Here is a 21,030-nt window from a genome sequence, read left to right as displayed (position 1 = left end):
TTTTTTGCATGTTTGTCACACTGAAATGTTTCAGATCATCAAACAAATTGAAATATTAGACAAAGATAACACAAGTAAACACAAAATGCAGTTTTTAAATGAAGGTTTTTATTAATAAGGGAAAAACAAAAATCCAAACCTACATGGCCCTATGTGAAAAAGTGATTGCCCCCTAAACCTAATAACTGGTTGGGCCACCCTTAGCAGCAACAACTGCAATCAAGCTTTTGCGATAACTGGCAATGAGTCTTTTACAGCGCTGTGGAGGAATTTTGGCCCACTCATCTTTGCAGAATTGTTGTAATTCAGCCACATTGGAGGGTTTTCGAGCCTTAACTGCTTTTTTAAGGTCATGCCACAACATCTCAATCGGATTCAGGTCAGGACTTTGACTGGGCCACTCCAAAGTCTTCATTTTGTTTTTCTTAAGCCATTCAGAGGTGGACTTGCTGGTGTGTTTTGGATCATTGTCCTGCTGCAGAACCCAAGTGCGCTTCAGCTTGAGGTCACGAACAGATGGTCGGACATTCTCCTTCAGGATTTTTTGGTAGACAGCAGAATTCATGGTTCCATTTACCACAGCAAGTCTTCCAGGTCCTGAAGCAGCAAAACAGCCCCAGACCATCACACTACCACCACCATATTTTACTGTTGGTATGATGTTCCTTTTCTGAAATGCTGTGTTACTTTTATGCCAGATGTAATGGGACACACACCTGCCAAAAAGTTCAACTTTTGTCTCGTCAGTCCACAGAGTATTTTCCCAAAAGTCTTGGGGATCATCAAGATGTTTTCTGGCAAAACTGAGACGAGCCTTTATGTTCTTTTTGCTCAGCAGTGGGTTTCGTCTTGGAACTCTGCCATGCAGACCATCTTTGCCCAGTCTCTTTCTTATAGTGGAGACATGAACTGAGGCAGGTGAAGCCTGCAGTTCTTTGGATGTTGTTGTGGGTTTTTTTCTGACCACTTGGATGAGTCGTCGCTGCGCTCTTGGGGTAATTTTGGTTGGCCGGCCACTCCTGAGAAGGTTCACCACTGTTCCATGTTTTCGCCATTTGTGGATAATGGCTCTCACTGTGGTTCGCTGGAGTCCCAAAGCTTTAGAAATGGCTTTATAACCTTTTCCAGACTGATAAATCTCAATTACTCTGTTTCTCATTTGTTCCTGAATTTCTTTGGATCGCAGCATGATGTCTAGCTTTTGAGGTTCTTTTGGTCTACTTCACTTTGTCAGGCAGGTCCTATTTAAGTGATTTCTTGATTGAGAACAGTTGTGGCAGTAATCGGGCCTGGGTGTGGCTAGAGAAATTGAACTCAGCTTTTCAAAGATGTGATAAACCACATTTAATTTTGTCTTAACAGGGGGACAATCACTTTTTCACACAGGGCCATGTAGGTTTGGATTTTTTTTCCCTTAATAATAAAAACCTTCATTTAAAAACTGCATTTTGTGTTTACTTGTGTTATCTATGTCTAATATTTCAATTTGTTTGATGATCTGAAACATTTCAGTGTGACAAACATGCAAAAAAATAAGAAATAATGAAGGGGGCAAACACTTTTTCACACCACTGTACATAAAGAACATAAGAGCCTCGGTTAGAAATAATATTAGTTTTCTGCTTTGCATACTTAACATTTATTTTAGAAATAAAACATTGGGCAATGTAAAAAATTGCATAAAGGACATAAATGCATTTAAACAATTTAAAAATGTAATACTACACAGAGTTTGTTCAAGTAGGTAGCTGCATCAGCATGTGTAGACTGCAAAGGAACAAGTAAAGGTTTATACCATGCATAACGACACCCAGAGAAGGCTCCACAACCAAAATGTTGTGCTTCCTTTCTTGTCTTTTCAGCATGGAATAAACCTTTACTTGTTCCTTTACTACACAGAGAGTCTGAAAATGTATTTACGTATATTTGATTACATAGGAACCAATCTAACTGAAAGATGTTTTTGTTTAGGACATAACATTACATGTATCAGTATTTTTTTTACATTTAAAACCCCAAAAATGAAAAATCAGTCAAGCTGTGAGTAAAAAACACATTGGTGAATGCTACATACAGTTGACAGTCTTACAGCATATAGTGTAGTTTTGGCAATCGCTCCACCTTGTGGCTATCTTTCAACATTACTGGTCATTTTGTGTATTTTCACAAGAAAAGCAAAAAATTATTAGGAGACATTTTCCAGGCCTTTTTTTACTTTAATCCTTGAGAGTTATAATTACTGACTAGAAGCATTATACAACGTGTTCTGAAGATCACACAGCCATTTCTACAAAACATTTTTGAGAGCACTTTTACTTTTTCCCAAAGGTACACGCGTATTGAGGCACTCATTATTATTCATCACTAATGTTTTGCATAATAAAAATAAACACACCATGTCCTATATTTTGGATGTGTTCTTAAATGGTGAAGCAGTTTCTCACTTTTCTATGTGATCTCTGCTGTTAATGGGCCCAAATGCATCAGTGATAGATGAAGTGTATCACTGTGAGGTAGTGAGAAGTGGGTTTGAAAGAAAGCCACCTGTTAATAAGATAAAACCAGATTAAACTGAGACCAGATTAAATTATCTGTTCTAACTGAATAACTTCTATCTAGAGGGGATGAGATTCCTCATGAGGGAAACAGCAGACAGGATTGGTGTAGTATTGGCGTCTCCCCTGATCTACTGGGAAAGCTAGGAGGAAAATGCTTTCAAGCATTGTCTAGGCTCCAGTATGGGAGCCTAAGGGAGCTCTCAATTGTAATGGGTTGAGCTGGCTTACATGGTTTTGGGACTCAAGAAAGTAACAGATACTCGAGAAAGTACAGTTTAGACAACATGGAGGGGTATCAGAAGTGCTGGATAGGCTTGGATGCTTGTGTCCATCTGGAAACCTCATTATACATCATATATTATTTACTGAAACAATCAAAATAAAGCATCTTGCTCAAGAGCAATAAGTTACCTCTCACCAGAGATTTGATCCCATGACTCTATAGACAGGAATTCAGAGTCTATACCTTACAAACCATTAAAGTTAAAGTTAATCACTGCTAAGAGAGATTTTGCCACATAAAATCTCTGAAAGATAAGACTGAAGAAAAAATGTAAAGGGATGCAGTCCCTCTTTTTTTGTTTTAAACATAATTTTATAATTTTGCACCACACCCTCGACTTCAAATTGAATTACAATGAAAAGAATTGCAAAGCAGCACAATTAAAAAAACGATCGCTGTGGCAAATGTGACAAAAATAATTGAAAACACAGAATCTTAACATAAATTACATTTAAATTAAATTTAAACCAAATTAAAATTACATTACATTTGATTCTTAGAGGATAAATTATCAACAAGAAAACCATAGGTAGCTGTGCAGTGTTACTCAATGTTGTAGCATATTTCTTCTTTATTATCACCATTTGTTGATACTAGTCTGACTACTTCACATTTTAAGCTTCAATCTGGTTTTATCAATATATCTGCATGCATGTAAGCAATACAAAAGTATTTACAAAGAAAAAAGGTTGCTCCTTAATTCACCAAAATTGGCTGACACATTGGCATTGTTTTACATATAAAGGTACCTTACATATAAAGATGCCTTTTATATGCCCACCATCTAGAATTAACTTGTATACTTCTCCACCTGTTGCAATTCAGATGTGGATTTACTTTAAAAAAGAAAAAAGAAAGAGATATCCACCAAAATAAATATGTATGTGGTTACAATATGCACAGAAGGTACAGAAACATGGATTGTAAAAATGAGAATGTGAGGAAATTATACACACAATGTTCTTCTTTTTAATGAGCTGTTTCATCATTCTATAAAAGAGTCCTGGAGAGTATTATAAGCGTTTGTAGACTCCAAGAACATTCTTGCAGTTGGGGCAATAATGGGTCACATCTTTCAAGCTGTCCACACAGAAAGGGATCAAGCAGCATCCATAAATGCAACTACGAGAAAGAGAGTAACATTAAATGTTTGTTATTTTTATTTAAAAAGAGACATGTGTCTTAATAACAAACTTCTTTTGGAACAAAAATCAAAGAGCAGGTTAGTGCAATGTTATTCCTCTGTCTACATGCCCAGTCATCCACTTTAAAACTTTAAAATAGTTGAAACTGTTCAAACATGGTCTGTGTGCTGTAGAAATTAACATTAGGTAAAATGTATTTATTGGCTTTTCTACCCATTTATTTATATAATATTTTAATATATTTTCCATGTTGTCATTAAAAATACTTGATTCAATTATTTATATATTTTTAAAGACTTGTTAAACAGAGGAAATCAGGAAATGGAATACCAGGTTTGTGACTGAGTGGAAGTTTTGTAATTCCAAAGCATTTTCAATACCATACAACAACAACACAAAAACCTTAAACTGTATTGCTCAGCTGAAATGTGTTTTATACTGCTCTTAAAACTGAGAACTTCTTTGTTTTCTTGTATTTTACACCTAAAACATACAGTGCTTTGCAAACGTATTCAGATCCTCTACAGTGTCTCATTTTCTGAAGTCAGAAAATGATGGTTACACAATTTAAAAAAAATCATTTAAAATTTGGCAGCTCAAGATGATTACCTCTAAGGGTTAGATAAGTTACAATAAATGTTAGCAAAAACTAAAGAGCAAAAATTAAATATATTCAGAGAACTGACAATTCAAAATGAAACCTGTTAAGATTTCATACCAAAAAGGATATATTGTTTTCGTGTAATCATGTATTATTTAATGCTGGTTAGTTAACCTCTGTATAAAGTTGTGCAAATATGTATGCTTTAAACACATGCAGTAGAGACAAACTTGCTATCTTGTCTCAAGTCACATAAGGACCCAATTCATAATTCTGAATAATTCTGACAAAACCCTAATTACTTTTGCACTAGTCTGATTTAACAAAATGCATGAAGCTGAAAGTATTTTTGTTATTAAAGTTTAACAGAAACCAGAAAAATACTACTACTATCCCTTAAAAATCTCTTACAATATGTAAGTCTTGTGATCAAAGTCATTTTTCACCTGTTTGGATTACTTCCGCATCCAGTTCAGACAGGGTAAATCTAGAAAATGGTCAGGCACCTCTAAGAGCCTTTAAGTTAATAATTTTTCTATTTAAATACTTGAACTCTAAAACGTGTTTGCCTGTACCTGTGTTGCATACTTTTACAGTATATAGTTCATGTAGACCCACATGGAACACATATAGTGTGAACTAACGAAGTAGAACTACTCTGGACTTTTACTTAAGTGGTTTACTTTTACTCCACTACATTTCCCAAAAGCATCTTCTTTCCTCATACTCGCTAGGATTCTAATTGGTTAAAGCAGAACCTTACACACACGCAATGCACCTGCGTACTTCTATGACGTACTATTCTGAAGCCCAACCACTGACCGTGGTGTTTTAAAAAATAACTGCTCCAATACCACAAACCACAATGAGTGCGTTTTTATTTGATGACCTCTACAAATCCACAAATAAATGTGAGATCCTCTTACTGTGCTGAAAATAATATAAAACAACAAATGAAAAAATGCTAGTATTACTACATTTGGTTCTGTATGTAAATGCGATGTTTATAACAAAAAATACTGAAAAAAGTAATACAGGGGGCAACGTACAGTATATTGTCCTTACTGTGTACCCTAAATCATGGATGTTATTATGTCCAAAATACAGGAAACAGGATTAATGGGAATCAGGAGGACATACAGTAAATATTCATCTGAGACTCATGTGTGACACATTTCTCCATAAGAATCAAAGTATTTCAACAGTAATGGAGACCAGAACTGTTTCCAGTATAAACATCTGTTTCCAGTATAAACAGAACGCTGTAATGACCAGTTGAGAACTTAAATAAACCTTTAACCTATATTTGAAACATTTTATAAAACTCAGAATTTGATCATTAACAATTGTGTGTGTTTTGAGCGATGGACAACATTTTAAACATTACATTCAAACATTTAACTTGAAATGATTTTAACGTGGTGTATAACGTATAGTGCACGCGAAGAAGAAAGCAACTTTAAAATAGTTGAGCTTGTACTGACATTACTATATATACTATATAGTGTATTGTATATTGCGCCAGTAGCCATATCACTCTGCAACTCACAACTGGCAGCCCACTGAAGCTAAGCATGTGTGGAGACCTCCTAGGAAAAACTAAGGTTGCTGCTGGAAGAGGTGTTAGTGGGGCCAGTAGGGGGTGCTCACCCTGCGGCCCATGTGGGTCCTAATGCCCCAGTATAGTGAGGGGGACACTATACTGTAAACAGGCGCCGCTCTTCGGATGAGATGTAAAACCAAGGTCCTGACTCTCTGTGGTCATTAAAAATCCCAGGGGCGTTTCTCGAAAAGAGTAGGGGTATAACCCTGGCGTCCTGGCCAAATTTCCCATTGACCCTTACCAATCATGGCCTCCTAATAATCCCCATCTATGAATTGGCTTCATTACATTGCTCTCATGATAGCTGATAGCTGATTTGTGGTGAGTGTTCTGGCGCATTATGGCTGCCGCTGCATCATCCAGGAGGATGCTGCACAGTGGTGGTGGAGTCCCCATTACCTGTAAAGCGCTTTGAGTGGAGTATCCAGAAAAGCACTACATAAGTGTTAGCAATTATTAATTATTATTAATTATTACTATATAGTACAAACGTACTATATAAAGTTAAATACTCTACATATGATTTACAGGGAAATCCTATACAGTATAGAATAAAATTTTTAGCTTATCTAACAACGCTTCTGGACATTTCTGTGAAATTTGTTTGGGCACTTTGCGTTTAGAGGAGCATAGAAAAATGCAAAAACCATGCACATCAAAACACATACAATTATAAAATACATTTTATAAATACAGTACATTTTGTATACTAATAAGTGTAAGAGCAAACACACAGACATGTCAGTAAGATTGTTGATAACACAGCCCTGGTCAGCTTGTTCAAATACCCAGAAAACCATGGGCCCATTCTAAATCATTTTAATAAATGGTGTAATGAGTACTTTTTGATGTTAAGTGTCTTGAAAAGAAAGGAACATTTTAGGAAAAATGCAACACTCCTCGAACCTACTGAACAGACTGTAGAAACTGTCAACAATTAATTGGGAATGGACTCATAGGCACAAACCTAAGATGTGACAAATGCTATGAGATCTATTTCAAGGTGGATGGAATGATTTTCTCACTTTTCTATAGGTTATGTATTGAAATTGTCTTAACATACTGTCTCACTTGTTGGTTTGGCAACATCAGTTTTGTAAATTATAAAAGGTTAGGGAAAATTAGTGAAAGTAGGTAAAAGTCATGGTAACATCAGAAAGGACAGCTACTTTTTACTAAAAACTTGAGTATAAGAGATTATATTTCTGATGACACTTCTGTACTTGAGTAGCTTTCATGAATGGAAACGTTTACCAAATTATGTATTTTTCGTAACACAATGCCACTTTTACTCAAGTAACACATCCGAGTACTTTTTACATCCCTGATTGTGCCTAAATTGTATTAACTGTTATAGTCCCAACTCATACAAGCTTCATTGGTATTTTATATCTGTGGAAGTCTAATACAGTATCTCATTTTTTAAATCAATTTATGTGGCGATTTCTTAATCATACCCAAAGATAGCAAGACCTGCACATGACAGCCAAGCCAACGCCCCTGAATTGTACTCCAGCTGGGTCGTAATCATCTGACGGCAGGCAGGGCAGTTCATCACCACTGGATGATCTGAGAACACCAGTCCTGGCTGCACATAGACAGACTGGACAGACACTGTGGAACAAGAACACAGAACGTATTCTGATGTATTTCTTTTGCTTGTTTCTTTATGATGTCATTCATAATCAGTAATCCAACTAACCAACTGAAATGACTGTGACTTCACTATGAAGTACTTTATGATTTATTTAGTCAGTGCAAAACTCTGAGTTCTTTAAAAATCTCTGGGAATAGCAAAAAAAAAACAGATTATACAGCCAGTGAAACCCAAATATCTGTTTTATTTTACCTTTTTAACAAACATTTCCTTAGTCCCACATACAGTTGAAACTACGACTGAAAAATATATCCCAATGAATAGTATGAGAAATGTATGGCTAGCTACTAGAATTTGCATATCCCTCCCATCACTATCACACCATATGTTGTTTACAAGGGTTAAAGCCCTTGTAAGATTATTAAATAATATAGCTTTGTTTCAATGTTGTGATCTGTGATTTACCAAATGTTTGTGGAGAATGGTAAGCCAAAGAACTTGGCTGGTTTTAATTCATGAAGAGTGACTAAAACAGAATGTTTTTGGTATGCACAATATTGCCTTTTCTTTATTGTATGTTCACAAAATTTTTGTTCAACCATATCTTGATTTTTGTTGATTTTAACCAAAGTCAAGAAAAATCTAAGCATGCAGTAACTGGTGACATGCTTTACTAGATACACAGTGTGTTACAGGGATTCAAAGGCACAGCTGGGTGTTACTCTGTACAACACACTAGTTATAGAAGGTCAGTGCAATTATTTATTAAGATAATAGATGAATAAGGAGTGCTTTACCAACTGGATGACATGTTACAGGTGGACTTTGAGGCTGGACAGGATACACTGGAGTATTCTTTGGCCCATACCCTGGGGGAGGGTATGTAGGATTCTGTGAACAGTGAGGGTATGGATGATTCATGGCTTCTTCATATGATGGAGGAAGAGGAGCTGTCAGTGGCATGACTACTTCAATTGGAGGAGCACTGGCCATTTTGGTCTTTATCTGGTAAAAAAATAATACTTTCATAAATAAAATTCATGAGAGGACAATGAATGTACCATGAAAAACAGTTTACAATAAAAGCTTTAAATGATCAAATTTGATCCATTAAAATGTAAGCCATTAAAAGTGATAATTAAGGATATTAACACTGACATACAGAATTATGTTATATGCAGATTATCACAGAACTTCAGAACTTGTGGTTTGAGCCCTCAACATCCACAACATAAGTTGCCAATTAACAGTATTTTGCTCTGGATTCTGTAGTGCCAATGATAGTTCAGGGTTGATCTTGCAGTGTCTGAACTCATAGGGCTCAATTTACACTCTGAATAGGCACATTCACTTTTTGAATTACATGCACATGAGATTTTTATGAGAATACTGTATGTTGAAACAATTATTTTTGACTAAATAAGTAAGGTGCGGTAATAGTCTGAAATATATTACAGTTCTCACTCCTGCTGTTAGCCCAGCATAGATTCGCCATTAGAGCCAGAAATATGACTGACTAAAAATGTCCTTCAATGTAAAAATAACTTCTGACTGATTAAACATCATCACATAACCATATACTGTAGGTTTCCCATGTGAAGAAGCAGCTGTATCATCAGCTGTAATAAAGAAGTAAATATTTGAGCTCAAGAAATACATTTCAGCTATTGTCATTGACCTGATGCAAATCATAGAGAAAGGCATGGTTTTCATACCCAAGGTGTTTACCTGAAAGAAGAAAAAGTAAAGTCTAAATCAAGTAATACCAACAGAGACAGCCTGAGCTGTGACATCACAGGCTTTGATTCAGACAATTTTTCATTTTTGTATTTCTGGTATCTACACCCCTTTCACTTCCACCATCCCTGGTAGGATGAGAGGCATCAACTGCCTTTAAAAAAAAGCAGAATTGCAAAACAGGAATTGTTTATTTTAAAATGTTCTAACAGCCAACATCCATTCTTCTAATCCATCCAAAAATTCTGAAATCATGATTTAATAATTCTAATATGGTTGTTTTAGATTATCATAAGAAAATCTTTTCTGTCGTTTTCTGAAGTACTGTAATTACTGGAGGTAGTGACATTTTTAAACTCAGTACTTCTGGTTTTAAGCATTCTTTTATTATGCAGCTTTGTTTTAAATGGGTCTGTGATATACTGCACATGAAAGTGAATTTTAAGTCAAAGGATTTCCTGTTTTTAAAACAGATGACTAAGAACAGATGTAACTTCAAAGTCAACACAAGCAGCTTTTATTTGTAATTTAAGATTTGCTCAAAATACAGACACAAAACCCTGCAAATAATATTACCTAGGTTTTAATTATTTATTAATAATTTGCAAAGTATAAAAAGAGAAAGCAATTATTGAGCAAGTTTATATATTGTGATGTCCCAGATGGATTTGCCAATCTTTAAAATAGCCAGGAACACAGACACACAAACACTGCCAAAAGGTACAAAACAACTGTTTATTTACACTGCGACAGAAAACAAAACAATCACCAAAACAAAAGCCTAGCTGCTTTTTGAGACATTATCTAGACTTCTTCTAAGTCCCTAACTATTGCTGCTGCATAACTAAGCCACTTACTGGCTTAAAAAAATGAACAATTCTTAAACTCAAGTCTCTCTCTGAGCCTTTTCTCAAAAAGTATATCCAAAAAATATAAAAACTCACGTTTTTATTGCAATTTACAATTTCTTGTGTATAGTACCTAATGAACCTTTACTATAAACAATAAATGGTTTCTGTTTTGAGCTTAAATTCAGGTAGCAGATTTTAAAGAGCTGAATGTACAAATGGAGATCTCTGTCTAGTCTCTTATCAAGTTCAAACCAAAACCAATTCACCATACTCAATCTGGTAATTTAAGGATTTTTGTTCCACAAACACTTTTGTTTTGGTAATTATAACACCTCATCAAACACTCTTCCATTCGTTTCATATTATTTTTCAAAAATTGCCAAGGTACAAGGTAAATTTCAGATTTATAGCTACTCTATAGTTTATACAGAATATACTATACAATGGACAGCACATACTGTAAATGTAGAAAAAGACCACCTTAAACACTTGCAAAATAAAACAGTATTTTAGGCATGGAAACAGAAGAGAATGACAACCAAGCAAAAACATCCATAGCAAGCACTGACTTAAAACAGACGTAAGACCGAGGTCCTGACTTTCTGTGTTTTGGCATTAAAAATCCTAGGTGTTTCTCAAATAGAGTAGGAGTGTTATCCTGTCATGCTGGACAAATTTCCCATTGGCCTTTTTCAATCATGATCTCCTAATAATCCCCATCTATGAATTGGCTTCAGCACTCTGTTCTCCTCCCCACTGATAGCTGGCGTGTGGTAAACATACTGCCGTCACATCATCCAGGTGGATGCTGCACATTGGTGGTGAGTAGAGTGTCCAGAAAAGCACTAAAGTGTAACAAATTATTATTATTGGTCCTGAAAACATGAAAACTCATGATGGCACAGAGAATACAGAGGAGTTAAACCATTTTCCAAAAGCTCTTACTAGCACTATCAAGCCCTTTACATCATAAACATACTTAATGACTCCCATGAGAGAATACAACATTCACCAACTATTAAATTAGTGGTCAACTAGGTAGTGTTTATTTACAAGCAATAGAAGCCTATATTGGCCACTAGTGGCAATAACTGTTTTCTATCGGCTGAAAATCAAGTGTTTCCCGACATGATCTTCAAAAAGACTTTTATGAACAGCAGGAACAGGTCTCTGCATGTTGAAAGTCATGATAGAAACTTCACAACTAAGACATGCTATTAAAATATATAAAAGTGCATGAAAAATAAAGATAGGTACTTAAGTATATGTATTATTCTTTCAAAACAACAATCCACTATAGAGTGTTTACAGTAAAGAGAAACTTAAGGAAACAAGTCAATAAAGTGAAAAGTAACTGGCTGACGTTAAGAGAGTTTATTTATTAGTGTTTAACCTTTTGGTTAAATTTCTAATATCTAGTTTATATTAATTTATACTTCATCAAAATGAAGTCATTGTAGTGTGTGGTTTACTGAATGACTGGTTTTTTGGTTGAAGATCAGAAAACATGAAGTCCAGAGAGATAGTCTTACTTTATCTGTGAAGACTGTTAGGTATTTGAGCACCATAACTCATAGCTTTGAGACCCAGCTTTTTTACGTCTGCTGCCACACAGAATTAGCACATTTGCAGTAACTACATGTTATACCTTACAAGGAGACTGTGTGCATGAAATGAGCAGTGGGATAGGAGGCTTCAGACCAGAGAGCAAGACAGAATTGGGCAGCATTCCTAGGACTTGCCCTCTTCAACTCCTTTCAGGCCTTGCTGGAAATAATCTGGGTCTTGACCTCCAAGAGAAAAATGGGATGACTAATGGGCTGTAGAGCATCCAGAAACCCACTTCCCCCAGAATGGGGGAAATGAAAGAGAGGAACTCAAGTTACTGGACATACAGACAGTGTAGTGTGCACATGAGCTACCCAGGTTCTACACCTCCTTGAGTGAATGTGCTCCTGGCCAGAGCTGGGGTTGATCCAGATGCCATGGTGCATGTATGCAAAAATGAAAAACGAAGGAGCAGGCTGACAATTCTGCAAGACATATTTAAGCATTTAGCTTGTAAATGAAGGAGCAGAAAATAATCAGACATTCTACTAGTGTCTCATGCAATTCCAGGGATAAAAGAGGAAATATTAAGATTTAACCCACAGGCAATAGATTGGTGCAGAAAAGACAAAAAACTGAAGACCAGTTGTGCACAGCTGCAGTCCTGAATGGCCATAGTGTCTGTGTGTTTTCATTTTACGTCTGCACTTAATAACCTATTTGACCTAATTATTAACTAAAAAGAACAAATTCAATACTTTTTTTTAGATGTCTCAAGGTATTGATTCTATAAGAAATCCTGCTGGACTCTGGTCCGGGAGACTTGGAGTTGTGCACTTTTGCCATAAACCAATCAAGTCTCTAATGTTAATGGTAAAGTTATGGAAACAATAATGCCAAATTAGAAGAATATTTCCAAAGCAATTTTAAAAGACTGACAGCAATGGTTTGGAAAGTTTTTATCTTTTTAGAATTTGTTGATCAATTAACAATGTCTGCAGATAACACTACAGCATGTGACCCAATATTCCACAAAGATTTCAAGATCCTTTCTTAAGGGCTGAAATTTATTAAATCTAACTCTAACATCCAACACACTGTTTCTGTAGATTTTTTTAGACTAGATAATGCAGGGAAACAAAAATAGCCAAAAGAATGCTTGAGTACATACTGTAGCAATAGGTTTGGAATTTAAATCCAGGGGAAATCACCGAAAGCTTTACAAAGCACCAGAAAGCCCTAAATTCAAATATTGTGTTTAGCTTTGGTCACTATACCACAATAAGATTAAGTCTGAACAAGAACAAACTGAACTAAGAAGACCAACAACAATTGTTCTCAGTTTCTGGGAACAGTCATATATGATACAGGTTAAGAGAACTGATTATCTTCAGTTTAGAGCAAAGAAGACTGAGAAAAATAATAATATGCGAAGTATAACATATAATACATCCAATGATTTACAGACAGGGTTAATCCAGAGAACTATTTCACACTCCGTACTGAAACAAGGAAACAGAGTGGAAATTAAAAAGGACTCATTTAGAATGGTGAAGAGGAAATGCATCTTTACACAAAGAGTTGTGTGTGTCTGTAACAAACTTCCCACCAGATGTTTCAGGTCCAAACTCTGTATCTGGCTCTTCTAAGAAAGTTCTTGACTACATTTTAAATTAGCTTATTCTAAACTAATATGAGCAAGATGGGCCAAATGGCGTCCTGTCTTGTGGTTGCAACCTGTCTTGTCACCTTTGTGTACAAACTAACGTTTTTACCAATACCGCCAACTTCACCTAGGCCCTAGTTTAGAGCATCATCACAGTTATGTAACCTTGAGAATTTTAAAATAAACACAATTAAGTATCTCAATCTGAAAAACAATAAAAATGTTTGACCTTCTACAATATTTTCGTATAAATGTAATCAACAGGCTTGACAAAGAACAACGCAAAAAACTTCCCCGGTCCTCATCTTAAAAGAAAAAGAATAACAAAAATGTAAGTTATACAAATTAAGAAAACATTTTAGTCACATCGCATGTATTTAATAATGAAAATATAACAATTTTATTATATACAGTAACAGTAAGAAACTTATTTTAAAAAGATAATGCGTCAATTTAACTTCATTTCCGTAAAGATCCGCGTTACACAACACTTCCTTTATAATGAAGCCTTTATGGTGTTAACCTTATTTTTCTAAGAAAACGAATAACTAATATTAGAGTAAAAAACGGTACAAACCCTCTTGTGTAAACTCGACGTTATCCAGAAAATGACACGGTAACAGGAACTTCAGGAAGAAAAATACCCAAAGAAAAGCTACACAGTTTTGTTTTTAACCTCGAACGTTTGTTTCTTTTGTCGAATTACAACACTAATCAAAGCTGGGGAAAAGTTCACAAACAGTGCCTTCAGATAGCCTTAATGATATAAACAATTTCTAAAGAGGATAGAATACTTCCTGTGTCCCACTTAACTATTGCAGTATGTCACGTGATAGAAATACATTCTGTTTACTTACACCATCCGCTTTCTAAACCCCCTCGCTAAGATGTGGCTTGAGTAATTATTATTGCTACCGTAACTAATAAATTTAATCAGTATCTTCCAAAATGTTAGTTTTTATCTCGTGAGTAAAATATATTGAAATATAAATTAGTAAAATCCGTTGCTTGTGTGGTGGAGCATGTCAGTACGTACTTATTAAACAGCATTCATACTGTAGTTTTTTAAGAACAGTGAGTTTCCATTCTTGTTCTAGCCACATAACACATCAGGTTTCATCACACTATTTCTATATTTGAAATCAATACAGTAGAGTTAAATGGGAAAACCTATTGATTAAATTTAGTGTAACCCGTTTTTTTTTTTAAAAAGGTTTTACTATCACGAGGCTGAAGCTGGCTTCTGATTGTGGTGGAGGGGAGTCCCCATTACCTGTAAAACGCTTTGAGTGGAGTGTCCAGAAAAAGCGCTATATAGGTGTAAGCAATTATTATTATTATTATTATAATTCGCCAGCTTCTTCGCGTTTTTCGTTCCACCTTAAATGCTACTGCTGTGATGTTATGCCGCCTTTCGCCTGTAGATGGCTCTCTACAGTCTTTTTTAAATGTACTGTAACGCATACGGCCGACAGGCACTGTGTAAGAGCCGGCTTACCAGAGCGGTGACGTCACCGCCCTTTCTGCACTTTCTGCATATTTACCACGACCATGCCTTCTGATTATTAAGTCTCAAACTCTTGCAGTTTACAAGACATTTTAATATAGCAGTATTAAATGGGACATTTAGAACATGGCATATGAGAATACTGTATATGGTTAACTGAGGATGAGCAAAGGGTGATCACACTTTCTGCTTATTGGTATGGCCCTCCCTCCTGATTATAAGATCAACTCACAATTCTGAGATTCACTGACATGTGAGAGACAATGTGACAAACTGTCAAAATCTTGAACTTCTGGAAATTTTACTGTACCATTTTTAAAATATGATCCTCTGAACATGGCATGAGAGAATGCATTGGCAAATAGTGATTGCACTTTCTGCTGTATTGCTGTGGCCCTCCCTCATGATTACAAAATTGTCTCACAATTCTGACACTAAGGTGTGAGAGACAATGTGACAGACTGTCAAAATCCTGAAGTACAATACATTTTACTGTACCGTTTTTTTAATACAACTCCCTGAACACATCATGTGAGAAGACATTGGCAAACGGTGATCGCACTTTCTGCTGTATTGCTATGGCCCTCCCTCCTGATTATAAATACGGACACTAAGGTAAGAGACACAGAATCACTCATCATGTACATCATGCATTGTGACATTCTGAACATGGCATGCTAAAGTATATAGGAAACCAAGATCAGGACAGGCTAACTGCAATTCATTGTGATTTGTCATTGTCTTACTTTCTGAATGAAAAATGTATTTGTACCTTTGTTGTGGAATATTAATATGTTTTGGTAATGAGGAAGGAGGGACAAAGCAAATCAGCAGAAGGTGCGTTATTCTGTTGACTATAAATCCTCACATGCCATATTCACAGGGTCATATTTGAAAAATGGTAAATTTTCTTTTACTTCATGATTTTCATAGCCTGTCACATTGTGTGTCACACCTGTGTCAGAATTTTAAGACATTTTTATAATCAGGAGGGAGGGCAATAGCTATACAGCAAAAAGTGCAATCACCTTTTGCCAGTGTCTTCTCACATGCTGTGTTCAGGTGGTCGTATTTAACATTTCTTGTACTTCAGGATTTTGACAGTCTTTCACATTGTCTCTCACACCTCAGTGTCAGAATTGTGAGACCATTTTGTAATCAGGAAGGAGGGCCATTGCAATACAGCAGAAAGTGCAATCAGCTTTTCCCAATGCATTCTTTCATGCCATGTTCAGAGGGTCATATTTAAAAAATGGTACAGTAAAATTTCCTGAAGAAAACCTACACCAGCATCTTTGGATAAGTTTAAATACACATCTTCTACTTAAAACATGATCTTTCACGTTAAATTAATTCAGGAAAGTCAATTATGTCAAGATATAAATGCTTACTAAATCTCTAAAGTTTTAAATCTCATGCCTCACAAGCCAAAGGTCTGACAACATAATGCAACACCGAATGTAAAAATAAATTACACGCACACATTCACTGATGTTTTTTTGACATCATAATCGATAATCACAATATGTAGGTGTTTATTGGAGATGACTATGTTAATGCCCTTTGGGATGAAAAGCACTATATAAATGAAAGAGTTAATTATTCCAAAATAAATAAAATGTCATGCCATTTGCCAAACCGCTTTTTACCATACAGTGCATACAGTGTTGCGGGAAGCCGGCGCCTATCCAGCTAAAAATGAGTGCAAGGCAGGGTAAACCCTGGATGGGGCACCAGTCCAATCACAGGTCAAGTGCAATACATGGGGACAATTTGGAGGCCACGTAAGGCCGAGGGGGGAAAATGTGGCCAGACACCGAGATAATTCCCTACTCTTATCGAGAAATGTCTGGGGATTTGTGGTATATTGTAAAAGTGCAATAGCACCCAGTGCTTGAATTGTATCACGTGTAAGAGAGAGAGTGCGGGAAAACAACTGGTAGGAGACAGATAATGTACAGTATGTCTGGTGGAACACACAATAAAAGAAGTAAGTTTTCAAAAACTTGGTTGTGTTGGACTTACAGTATATTTATCACGACGGACGATAACACATGGTACCAGGAGTGAAACTTGTATGGTAATACACCATACTGTGATACTGGGAAAAAAAAGAAAGAAACGTGATACAGACAAAATGGAGCAGCTAAAACCAACGACTGGATTAAAGTTAACGTAGAGGAGCAATAGAAGCATTTCAAACAGCGCTTTACCCCCTGCTTAATGGATGTTGGAGCAGATGAAAAAGACGAGGAACAGAAAGTTGCACTCTTTTTAACTGTTTAGTTTCAGTCCTTTTGTACTCCCAAAAAGAATGAGACATTCGAGAGATGTTTTCAACAGCAGAGTACAAAGCGAAACTGAGGCAACAGAGGAGTTTATCATGGACTCAAAACTAAAAAGCCAGACCTGTAACTTTAGGACTCTAGCTGACTCATTGATACACGACAGAATCATTATAGGAGTGAGAGAAATGGGGCTGAGAGAGAAGCTGCTCGGCGAGACAGAGCTGACCCTTAACAAGGCAATTCAGGTGTGCAAGGCCAGAGAAGTGACCCTGACCAGAATGAACTCCATGGATGGGAACCAGCCCCATGAAATGGTATACAAGATCTACAAAAAGAGAAATAAAACAGAAAAGGAGAGCAGAAAGGACAGAAATGCCAGTGTCCAGCCTTCATGAAGGACTACAGGAACTGCGGGGGGAAAAAATCACTTCACAAGAGTCTGCTGGAGTCCTAGGAAGATATGCAGTGTCGACGCAGAAAGCAACTCCAGCAACATGGCAGGGGACTTGTTCGTAGGAACAGTTCACGCTGCAGGGAAAGAGGAAGATTGGACTGCTATTTACAAGGTCAAAAAAAAAGGTGAAGCTTGGGGCTTATAGCGGTGAAGCGATTCCCACTGTTGGTACTTGTATGTTAAGGCTAAACATTGAGGGAGAAACACACATGGTGCCATTTGTGATTGTAAAAGGTAACAAATCTTGAAAACATGTAATACGTTTGGTAAAACGTGTGCATATGGTGGATGATGTAACTGACACAAATATAGTGAATGTTGAGGATACATACATTCATGCATTTAATGGCATCAGAAAGCTAAGGCTACAGCACAGAATTTAGTTAGAAAAGCCAAACAAGCCGGTAATACATGCACCAAGAAAAGTACTGCTTGCATTGAGAGACAGGCTATGTTTAAGATGAGCTTAAAAGGTTAGAAACCTTAGATATAATTGACAAGGTAGAAGAGCCAACTGAATGAGTGCACTCGCAAGTGATAGTAAAGAAAAAAGACGGCTCGTTAAGGTTGTGTATAGATCCTAAAGAGCTAGAGAACAAATATGTTAAAAGGGAACATATTCAGTTGCCCACAAGGGGAGAAATCTTAGGGGATACAGCAAGCGCTAAGTATTTTTCTAAAACAGACGCATCTGCAGGATTCTGGCAGGTCGCTCTTGATAAGGTCCATGCACGGCTGTGCACATTCAACATGCCTTTCGGGAGGTACTGTTTTAAAAGGTTTTTACACGCCATTACACAAGGCTGGTCTGCTCATGCTGTCACTTCACCATTTGTACAGTACAGAGATGAATTATCTGTTCTGGATGGGATACTCTTCAAAGGGTCAAGAATTGTGATTCCAAAGGTATTAGAAAAAAATATATGCTGTTAAAAGTACATGAGGTCCACTTAGGGATGGAAAAAAGACAGGCAAAAGCTGTGTTATTCTGGCCCAATATGAAGCAGACATAGAGAAAGCAATCGGGTTGTCAGAAGTACAGGTGTAGGCAAAGAAAACAGCTAATGTGGGTGGAAGAGTGCACTCCAGTGGGTCTTTAGAGTAAAATAGGTTTAGATCTCTATGCAACAGAGGGCAAGAACTCCATGTTAGCACTAGACTACTTCTCTCACTACCGAGATTGCTAAGACAGCATTGCTAAGACACTACAGCAGATTAGGTGATAACACAGATCAAATCTTTTATTGCATGACACAGCATTCCTGATGTAGTAATGACCGACAATGGGTCACAGTTCAGATATGAATTCAGACATGTAACCCCCAGTCCATGTTATCCTCAGTCCAATGGTCTTGTAGAGAACAGTGTCAAGATTGTGAAGCTACTGATAAAAAAGGCAAAGGATTCCAAAACTGACCTATCAATTGCATTTCTAAATTACAGAGCAGCACCACTCGAACACGGTTGGTCACCAGCAGAAATGCTGTTTAACAGAAAACTAAGAACCAGATTACTAGAACTACTTGATGGTGGAACTGAAGGATATAAAGAAATGTACAAACTTAAAGAAAGGGAAAAGGGAAACAAAAATGCTACTATGACAGAGGAGCAAGCTCTTTTACAGAGCTCAAACTTGATGATTCTGTTCAAGTGCATGATGGCCATAACTTGGACATTCAGGCAAAAGTAGTGAAAATGTTATCATCTAGGTATGATACACATGGAAACTGGCATGAAGTTATATGAGGTGTCCTAGTCTGAACAATCAAGTAGTGCAGGTGGTAAAGGTGTGTACAAAATGCCACAGGGTGGTGCAAGGCATGTACCCCTGAGAGATGCCAGCAAAACTGTGGTCATGGCTGCCCCTGGACCAGTGGTGATAGGACAGATGGTGTTGGTCGTAGTGGATGGCATTATAACATCATCATAGAAGTCATTATAACATCATCCACCTCTTCAAAGGCTGTGACTGAGACACTATGTTGCAAAACATTATTTGTAACATTGTTTTCACTAGAAGTGTATTTTTCATTTTCTTTTAAACAAATGTAATGTTTACTCTGTACTGAATAAAAATAAATTGCAGTACAAATGTATTAAATCTTTTGTTTCAAACAACAATTTTTGATTTTCAAGGAAACAGAAGAAGGGTAGTATTTACATTTTAATTAGTTATTCAAATTGAAAGTTATGCTAATGAATTCTAATGAGTAAAACGTTTATGTATAAATATCATTAAAGTTCCTTATGATTAACCATCTCACCCACAGAAGAGTTTGGAGATTGCCATTTCTGATTGGACTAAAATTAATCTCAATCATAAAGACACCCCCCCTCGTGTCAAAACATTGTCATGTTTGGGAGGCGTGTACATGTATTTCAACCAATCAGAATATAATATCTACACTTTTCACCAGTGTAACACATAGGTGGGGCTCTTAAAAGCTGACAAATCAAACACTTTGCTTGGCTAATGTAAAGTCATTGGCTAGAAAATAGATACATTAATAATTAATAATTCAACAGAGCCCTTATTAATTTAATCACACATTTTCATTGACCACACCCCTCATTACAATTTAATTCTTGCAGGATTTGTTTCCACCATGAAAGCTAAGTATTGGGACAGTAAAGTGAAATTTGTAATTTTTGAAATGTATTACATTTTTATTTTAGATCAAAAGGTTAAAATGAAGCAAAAAGTATAGTTGTCAGCTTTTGGTTTGGGGTTTTATTTTACATGCTTAGCCATGCTAAAGAATTCAGAGATTGTTAAGTAACAGAAATATGAATTAAATCCAGGTAAGGAATTGACAGTAGCAAACACATTATCGAGAGCATTTGACAAGACAGTACAAACAGAAAACATAGAACAGGATGAAATTATACATGTTAATTTGATCAGGAAACAGTGCCCAGTGTCTGATGAAAGTATATATTGTCAGCTTTTGTTTTGGGGTTTTATTTTACATGTTAAGCCACGCTTAAGAATTCAGAGATTGTTAAGTAACAGAAATGTGAATTAAATCTAGAGTACAGACCAGGTAAGTTGAACACAAGTTAACAATTTCCCCATTTTGGGTAAGCATAAATATTTATTGCCCTTTTTTTAGGAAAAAAGGTGATTAACACAGTAAAATCACATTCTTCCTACATTTTAAACAAATTAAAGTTTATTAAACCCAACATCCT

General features: G+C 36.3%; 1 protein-coding gene across 1 annotated transcript; it reads right to left on the bottom strand.

The window, feature by feature from the left end:
• Window positions 1-88: 88 nt before the first annotated feature.
• On the bottom strand, window positions 89-14,429 carry litaf (lipopolysaccharide-induced TNF factor). The gene is made up of 4 exons (XM_006637232.3): window positions 14,167-14,429; window positions 8,585-8,792; window positions 7,648-7,804; window positions 89-3,963 (listed from the first exon to the last, which is right to left on the bottom strand). Exons 2-4 carry the CDS (start codon window positions 8,778-8,780, stop codon window positions 3,855-3,857), a joined length of 462 nt encoding a protein of 153 aa, XP_006637295.1. The 5' UTR covers window positions 8,781-8,792; window positions 14,167-14,429; the 3' UTR covers window positions 89-3,854.
• Window positions 14,430-21,030: the final 6,601 nt, after the last annotated feature.

The sequence above is a fragment of the Lepisosteus oculatus genome, chromosome 19, assembly GCF_040954835.1.
Source record: "Lepisosteus oculatus isolate fLepOcu1 chromosome 19, fLepOcu1.hap2, whole genome shotgun sequence".
In the NCBI taxonomy this organism is placed as follows: Eukaryota; Metazoa; Chordata; class Actinopteri; order Semionotiformes; family Lepisosteidae; genus Lepisosteus; species Lepisosteus oculatus.
This window is presented reverse-complemented; position numbering and strand designations above follow the sequence as displayed.

Coding starts and splice junctions, on each gene's coding strand:
- litaf (XM_006637232.3), bottom strand. CDS start 8,780: ATGGCCAGTGCTCCTCCAATTGAAGTAGTCATGCCACTGACAGCTCCT. Junction 7,805..8,584: donor TGTAACATGTCATCCAGTTG/GTAAAGCACTCC, acceptor CTTGTTCCACAG/TGTCTGTCCAGTCTGTCTAT. Junction 3,964..7,647: donor GCAGGTCTTGCTATCTTTGG/GTATGATTAAGA, acceptor TCTTTCTCGTAG/TTGCATTTATGGATGCTGCT.